The following is a 7831-nucleotide window of genomic DNA, read 5'->3' as shown; positions in this document are numbered from 1 at the left end:
AGACCAGTTATCTCTAGATAAATATACAGTATAGTTACCGAAACAATTCTTAGTCCAACTGGCTTGAGTATCAACAGAGACAAGATATGCAAAGACAATTGAAGCATCTACTCTAAATTAAGTTTTCCGTATTGAACAAACAAATGTAGTATCATCAGAAGGGGCTCGCGAAATTCGTACCAAAAGGATGTGATTTATTGCAACATCCTCCAACAATCACATGACAACACCATAGGAATGTAATTCAGCATAAGAATGAACGCAGCTCCTTCACTAGCATAGAAAGTTATCTGTGCATGATGCATGGCCATATAACAACATGCAACTGGATCCGTCGAGATAGACTTTAATTTAGTCTTCCAATAAAATCTCATTTCAACGGCAATCTGCAACGGCCGCAACAAAAAGGACTCGCCGAAGGAGCAGTAATCAAAAGAATACCCTAAATAACACAGTATCACGAATTCATTCTTATTTGTAGCTTTGAACGGTATTCATTTCCAGGTATACCAGAGAAAACCACAGAACAGAAGAGCAGCTGCTGTCATCCTTCATATATCAAGAAGTAGCCTTCGAGGGTCCTCCACAATGTCTTTGATACGGCGCAAGAAAAAGACAGCCTCTCTTCCATCAATCAGTCTATGGTCATAAGTTAGAGCAATGTACATCATTGGCCTCGGAACGACATTTCCGCCAACAACCATTGGACGGCTCACTATGGAGTGCATTCCCAATATCGCAGACTATTCCAAAATGAAAATTTATGTCAGATCTCAACAAAATGCCAGAAGACTACATGTAGAAAAGAGGAAATTAAACTGGCAGACATCTACCCATTAATGAGCAAACTGAGTCACAAAAACTGGAGCGAAAAAGTTTCATCACAGTATTTCAATTTGAGTCAGTAAGGTGACAAACCTGAGGCGGGTTGATGATAGGAGTACTCAAAAGGCTCCCGTAGACACCACCATTAGATATCGTAAAAGTACCTCCTGCCATTTCATCAATTGAGATGGAACCATCAGTTGCCTTCTTTGCAAGAGTGTTGATTTCTTTCTCAATATCAGCGAAGTTCATTGTAGCAGCATTGCGAATTACTGGAACAACCAGACCCTGTGGGAAAAAAAGGAGGAATTAACCTCAAACAACAATCTCTCGTTAAACTCTCTGTACCTGATGAGCAAAAGACAAATCCCTACACCTGCCATGCTTCATGCTCAGAAAAAATTCTAAGGACTGGAAAATTACATAGCTACTTGGTCATTTTCTGGGGTTGAAGAGAGACCAATTGTTTTTAGGGGCGAAAGGGCTGCTGATGCTCACAAATTGCACAATTTAGCACCTCATGACTAAAATCATTGGAATGACGGAGGCATCGAAATCAATGAACGAGAATCCACACTCTAAATCCTTGGTCTCCATCCAGGTCATTTTCAACAACTTAATAAAAACATTGGCAGAAACCATAATATGCTTAAGGATCCATTTGTTTTTTGCTTGTATCGTTTGAAATAATTAGTCAATGGAAAATATTTTCATTATTGACAACAATTTATGTTTAAACATTTTAATATACGATGAAAATATTTTTCGTTCATTCATTTTTGTAAGCAATACGAGCGATCATTTTTGGGAAAATATTTTCCAAATTATTCATTTTCTGCAAAACAAACAGAGCCTAAGAAACATCAACAAGAGAGTGTGGCTGTAGTCTTATAGACGGGTTTGCACAATAAGCTATGTGCTCCATATAGTTGGGGCTAAGCAAATGAAAAATCATCTTTCGTCATAGTCGGCAAAGGTAAACAACCACTTTAAAATTTTATGAAGCTGCCGTCCTCTTTAGCCCATATAGAGAAGAAGGTACAAATAAAATCAGCTTTTTACAGAATTATCAGAAATTAAGGAATCACTAGACTCTTACATTTGACTAAAATAAATTTTTGTTAAAGATAATGTGACGAATCTCCAAATCAGAGAACAACTCACAAACACCTAAACTTGTATTGAAATACATAAAAGCAAAACTTCATGCATATTCTAATAAGGAGAGTTGGTCTATAGTTTGAAGGAGACAAAGTCAAACCTTTGGAGTACCAACAGCTATACTGATATCTACATAATCCCTGTAGATGATGTCATCCCCATCGATAACTGCATTTATGATAGGTTGATTTTGGAGCCCACTAACAGCAGCCTGAAATGTAAGTGACAAGCTATCAAGCAAATGAATAAACTAGGATATATATAGTCTTCAATACATTCCACTTCTGAAGAACTGTGAGGCAAAGCATACTTTCACAAATCCCGACATAAGTCCAAGCTTGACTCCATGTTTTTCCACAAAGGCATCCTTGTAATCCGACCGGAGCTTCATCAAGTTTGTCCTAAAATGTTCCACCAAAAAAGCAAATAAATATAAATAAAGCAGCTAAGAGCGCGCAACAAATGCAATATGATTGAAAGCATGGGATAGAGACCCAATGCTAGATGCTTCCAAATTCTGAGGATCAACTGTCCTCCAGTTTACCATGTGAGCACCAAAACTCTAAGTTCAGATACAGACTGGGATCTGCTGTTCTGGCAAAACATTTAATTGCCGAAATCCAAGCCGAACTATCCTTCAGTCATTGGGCAAATAAAAATTGACACTGATGGAGATATTTAAGCATCCCCATCATTGTCGAAGTTTGTACATTATATTCTTCTCTCAAAGTCACAATTTTTAAGTCAATTTCAGCAATATTTTTCCAGCTTAGACATTTTCAACATGTCAGAGAAGGCGCAACAGACAAAAGTAGGGAATATGGGAAATCTATGCCTGAAACCTCAGTGGATAGCTAGAAGAAGTGTGATTCTTTTTGCATATGAAATACCACAGCACACATCACAAGGGAATTAGAGATCTGGAAGTTGTAAGAAAGGAAGTTATAACAGGAGCTTTCAGCAAGAGGGAGGTGTTTTGAATAACGTTGTAGAAACAAATCAACTTCAACTTCTTCCAGTCTGTCTACCCTGTGAGATAAGAAATATTCGAACGATCTCGATCCGTAAATTATGCAAAACTGGATGAATGATCTTCCCTCTTTCGAATGAAGACAAGCAACTGCGAATGATTGATGGCTTGAAAGACATCCAGTAAGGTCTTTCAAGGAGAAAGTAAGGTCTTTCAAGGAGAATGAGCTTACATATCAACTTCATTGAATGTTGTCAGCATAGCAAATGTATTCTGAGAGTCCTTCAATCTTGCAGCGACCCGTTTACGAAGCCTCGTCATGGGAATCTGCATTTGCAAGGCTCACACCAAGTTAAAAGCTAGAACATCCAGGTAGGAGAACTTTTGAGGACGAGTATGAATTCTGGAAGACCTACGCGTCTTTCTCTTTCCTTAGGAGGAAGCTGTGGTTCTGTTGCAGATCGCTTGGGAGGAGGCGGTGGTGGACGACTTGGTGCTTTGGGCTTCTCTGCCGCTGGAGCAGGTTCAGCTTTGGGCTTTTGCTTCTCCTCAACCTTTTCAGCAGGAGGAGGAGCAGCTCTCTCCCCTGCACTCTCAGAAGGAGCCACATGCGTAGCACCTTCGCCAGACTTGGAAATCACAGCAATCTTTGTTCCTGGTTCCACAGTTTCACCTTCCTTTGCCACAAACTATCACTCATCCGGCAAAGAAACCAAACTTAGAAATAAACATAAGAAACATTCCCAAAACATTTGAAGAAAAAGAATTTAGAATTAGCTAAAAGGAGAAGCACTGCCAGATTCACCTTCTGGATGACACCTGCTTCTGGACTAGTAACATCAATCGTCACCTGAATGTAAAAATGCATGACAGCGGAAAGTAAAAATATAATTTTGTATGACTAGACCAAACTGAAAAAAAATTAGACATTAGTACACACATAGGGAATCAATTAGCAAGATCAAAATATGCTCCAGCCAAATCTTTCGGTTAAATTAAGCAGACCTTATCTGTTTCAATTTGAGCAATGGGTTCATCCACTTCGACCCTATCACCAGGATCTGTCTCAAAAAGTCAGACACAGACATAAAAAAGATGGAGAAAGAAACAGAGGCAGGAAAACTGTTACAACAGCCAAAGAACTAAGAGACGAACATAGGAAACATACTCTTCAAGAATTTTGCTAGAGTGCCGTCGGTGATGGATTCTCCCATAAAGGGAACAACAGCATCAACCAAATCACCTTCATTAAAGACACAAGTAATAGGCACCAATCAGGAAAACACCTTCAATCAACACAAGTAAAAGATCAAAGAGAACGCTGATTTGATCTTACACCAAATATGAACTACCCAAAATTCAACTAGTCAAAATACACATAGAACACGGTAAATTGACCATAATTTTACAGCTCTGCACTTGGAACTGTAAGATGAAGGATATATTATAATATACTCCAACTGTTCCTAAACATCTCCTAACCATGCAGAGAAATGCTCAGACTGGAACTTCAGGAAATACATGAATTATAACGAGCCAAAAGAAAACTACACAAAAACAGGCCCTCTCTGCTAAAACATCTTACTATCCAGATTCACAAACTAAAAAAGAGAAACCCACTGCCTATTTTAAATGATAACCAATCATCCATTGAAATTAGAAATGCTGATGCAGCTAACAAAATCATGCAAGAAGATATCTATTTAAATGTTGATGTTTCCACCAAGTACTGGTGAAGATGGACTTTGCAACTCAAATAAGAGTCGTAAAAGGTCAAGATTCTTCTTCAAGTTTATTTAGTAAAGGTTTTAACTGAATTTGAGTATTATTAAGTTTCCTTTTTAAGTTTTATTAGTAGGATATTATGCTTTCTATTCCAATTGTGTTTCTTATTTAGAGGTTTCCTATTTTAAGTAGGAGTAGAACTTTTAAAGTCTATAAATATCGTTGTAATTCTTTCTTTCTTTTCAATAGAGCTGGTTAATTATTGCATTTTGCAAGTTTTTGCTCTAGGACTGTGTGATGCAATTCTTCTATTAGGTTCGATGCTCAAGAAACCCTAGGGGTTATACTTAGGAAGCTTTGGTGTGATGCCTAAAGAAACTACTCGTTTTGAATTATGATTCATTAGAATTACTCTTCAGATTGGGCTCACTACGTGGGACTTGTCATCCTACATAACATGCTTTAACAAATTTCTTACACGTGAAACAAACGAAAAACCTCAAAAAAAGGCCCTTAAGTACCAATATAGATTTATGAATATTATGAATATGTTTTGGGCACATAACCGATGATATGCTCATCATGTGATCTAGTAAACACTTATGGCATAGTAAACACTTCTTGGAGAAAAAGGTCTTTCTACTTAATTTATATAGCTTTGAAATAAACTGAGCAGATTCTTCATTATCTTGTTTTAAAATTTTCTCGTGCAACATGTGAGAACAACAAAAGCTAGAACTAACAAAGTTGTTCTCCAAGTCCTCCTATCAATTGCTCAACAATATTCAATTTACTTCACCTTGTCAAAAGACAATTTCAGAAATGCTATCATAATGGCTTCAGGAAAATTGAAAAGCTATATTTTTTACACACAAGTTATAAAAAAAGACATGAAAAAAAACATAAAAAGGATTTGGACATCGCACCACTTTCTGTGGAAAACAACCTCCATTGCGGTAAGATTTCCACTGCTTGGTTATTGAAAGCAACTACCCTGTGCATCAAGCAATTCATCTGTTCAAGACACTTCACAGCATAAAACAGGGGATTGGTACCCTGCCCTTCACAGTGCAGAGGGAGAAAAGTTTCTAAGGGAACAAATGGATTGTGATAAGGGAGCTGTTTCAGGCTCTCTCCCCACCCCGCATATAAAAAATGCCTCAGGAATCAAACCGTCAATATCATGAGATATTTTGCAGTGAAAATCCAATAAAATACGAACCTATAGTTGAATCTGAAGCCACTACTTTACCCCGAATAGCATATAAATCAAATCATGATCAAAAGCCAAAATCCTTTAAACAACTCTAACAACCCACCGCCCCCACCCAAAATAACAAGGGCAAGAAAAAGAGCTCCTAAATAAACAGATTAGACAATTGAAAAATTCACGGCAACACGGAATGGATTATTGTCCCCGGTGTAAATTTTAGTTGCATTGCTCTGTCCTAGAATGCAACCACTGCATCACCAACAGAAAACTCAACAACAAATACTTCAAGAATTTTACAAGATGAACAACGTCACTGACCTCATTGGCTTCGAACCAACTGAACATCCTGTCGGAACAGAAAAAGCACATAGCATCAACAAATATGAAATCATATCTCATGAAATCACGACCAAATGGCTAAGCCCAAAGTGCATACTCATTTGACCCAAAAAAAAAAAAACTGTGCATACTCATCATAGCGAGGTGGCCAAAGTTGCGGACGGGTCCGCATCCTTGGAAAAGGATCGCCCGCTCATCCGCAGCCGGAGCAACCCTCCGCCCCGACGCCGCAGATCTGGATTTCAGCAGCGACTGTCCCAAACTCTGCGAACACGAACAAAGCACGGCGGCCAATCAGGAATCCTTCCCCGCCAAGAATCGCGAGCCCACACAACACAACAAAGAATAACCGAAATCGAAAAGCTCTTAAAGACCCCATTACCGAGGCCGACGACGAGCCGCCTCCCCCAGAAGCTAGCCTTCGCCTCACGACGCCCAACATCATGACCTCGACCTTCCTGCTGCAAAACGAACACGACCCACGACGAAAAACTCAGCCAACAGACGACCCAACAACGCAAATGAGCAGAAAAGCAAAGAATCAAAGCATCATCAGCAGCTCGTGATCTTGCACCACTCCCAACACCCCCCACCCTCTCTCTCTCTCAAGCTTCGCCGAGACTCACCAAGACCCACTTCTGAGAAAGACCCGCGATTCCGCGCGCTCGACGCCTCCGTCTCTTGTTCGCAAATCTTCGCGGCCGATCCGAGATGATGAGCGGCTGTGGTGCTCGAGGGAATTCCCGGGCCTCTCTCTCTCTCTCTCTCTCTAGGTTTTTCGAGGGGAAAGCACGTAGCGCAAGGTAAAATCTTTGGCGAAGCTGGGCTTTCAAATTAGGAAGAAAAATGAGAAAAAAGAAAAGGAGCACTAAACGGAGTCGTGCGAATACCATCCAACCGAGCAGGGCCCCCCGAAATTACGGGTTCGCCCTTGTCCCCCTTCTTTTTGGGTTCCGATGGTTCGGACAAAATGCCCAGGGACATAACGAGCCGTCGACACGTGATCGGTCGTTATTCATCAGTGGCGTAGGTTGACTTGCATGCCTGGCGGGCGGCGCATCGCTTTCGCTTCGCTCCGATTCGCATCACGTGGTTCGGCCGATGAGGAGGCACGGCTCGTATCGGAACGTACTCCTCCGGCGATGGCGACGATGGCAAAACTCTCATGATCGTGCCATGAGGATCATCACCGACGCTGGCCGACCATTCCGTCCTTGTTGTTGATCAAGCGCTGAGAAAGGAATTCTACTGTACAATGGGCTGGGGTCGCTTTGACGAAAAGAAAAAACAAAGATGGGATGTGCTCGCACCCTTTTGAGTGCATTGACCGAATTACGTTTTAAACGACGAATCCAATCAAGTGTGCATTAGTTTATATTTCCACATGAAAAGGTAACGTGGTTAGTTTACCTAAAGAGAGCGTGTTTCGGAAAACTCTTAGCTGGGGAGACATGATTCATCTCTTTTGCCCTTGATAGGCATTTGGCACCAGGGCTAAAGCAAATTTCTATTGCTTACACCGCCTTAAACTAAGAGGAGTGTTTATCCTTGTTGATTCAACAGAGATCCGTTGACCAAAAACAAAAAAAATAGAGATC

At 40.4% G+C, this 7831-nt stretch overlaps 1 protein-coding gene across 2 annotated transcripts; it reads right to left on the bottom strand.

Annotated features, from left to right (window-relative positions):
• Nucleotides 1–243: 243 nt before the first annotated feature.
• On the bottom strand, nt 244–7071 carry LOC115693757 (dihydrolipoyllysine-residue succinyltransferase component of 2-oxoglutarate dehydrogenase complex 1, mitochondrial-like). 2 transcript variants are annotated; one of them, XM_030620815.2, is made up of 14 exons: nt 6860–7071; nt 6616–6694; nt 6365–6497; nt 6213–6240; nt 5608–5675; nt 4125–4199; nt 3962–4017; nt 3762–3806; nt 3373–3645; nt 3189–3283; nt 2297–2387; nt 2087–2197; nt 919–1113; nt 244–743 (listed from the first exon to the last, which is right to left on the bottom strand). In XM_030620815.2, exons 2-14 carry the CDS (start codon nt 6676–6678, stop codon nt 552–554), a joined length of 1425 nt encoding a protein of 474 aa, XP_030476675.2. In that variant the 5' UTR covers nt 6679–6694; nt 6860–7071; the 3' UTR covers nt 244–551. The 2 variants fall into 2 exon arrangements, with proteins under 2 accessions (XP_030476675.2, XP_056161885.1); XM_056305910.1 differs by having other exon boundaries at nt 6616–6691.
• Between the last annotated feature and the right edge of the window lie 760 nt (nt 7072–7831).

This window comes from Syzygium oleosum, unplaced genomic scaffold (genome assembly GCF_021117445.2).
Source record: "Syzygium oleosum isolate NSW1041296 unplaced genomic scaffold, Sole_v2.1 Sole_v2.40, whole genome shotgun sequence".
Taxonomy (NCBI): Eukaryota; Viridiplantae; Streptophyta; class Magnoliopsida; order Myrtales; family Myrtaceae; genus Syzygium; species Syzygium oleosum.
Note: the sequence above shows the minus strand (reverse complement) of the source record. Positions and strands in the feature narration are given on the sequence as shown.

Excerpts from the sequence above, each read along its gene's own strand:
- LOC115693757 (XM_030620815.2), bottom strand. The coding sequence starts at position 6,678 with ATGATGTTGGGCGTCGTGAGGCGAAGGCTAGCTTCTGGGGGAGGCGGC. Across the intron at positions 6,498-6,615 it reads GCGGCTCGTCGTCGGCCTCG|AGTTTGGGACAGTCGCTGCT; the intron begins GTAATGGGGTCT and ends TCGTGTTCGCAG. Across the intron at positions 2,388-3,188 it reads ACATTCAATGAAGTTGATAT|GACAAACTTGATGAAGCTCC; the intron begins GTAAGCTCATTC and ends GGAACATTTTAG.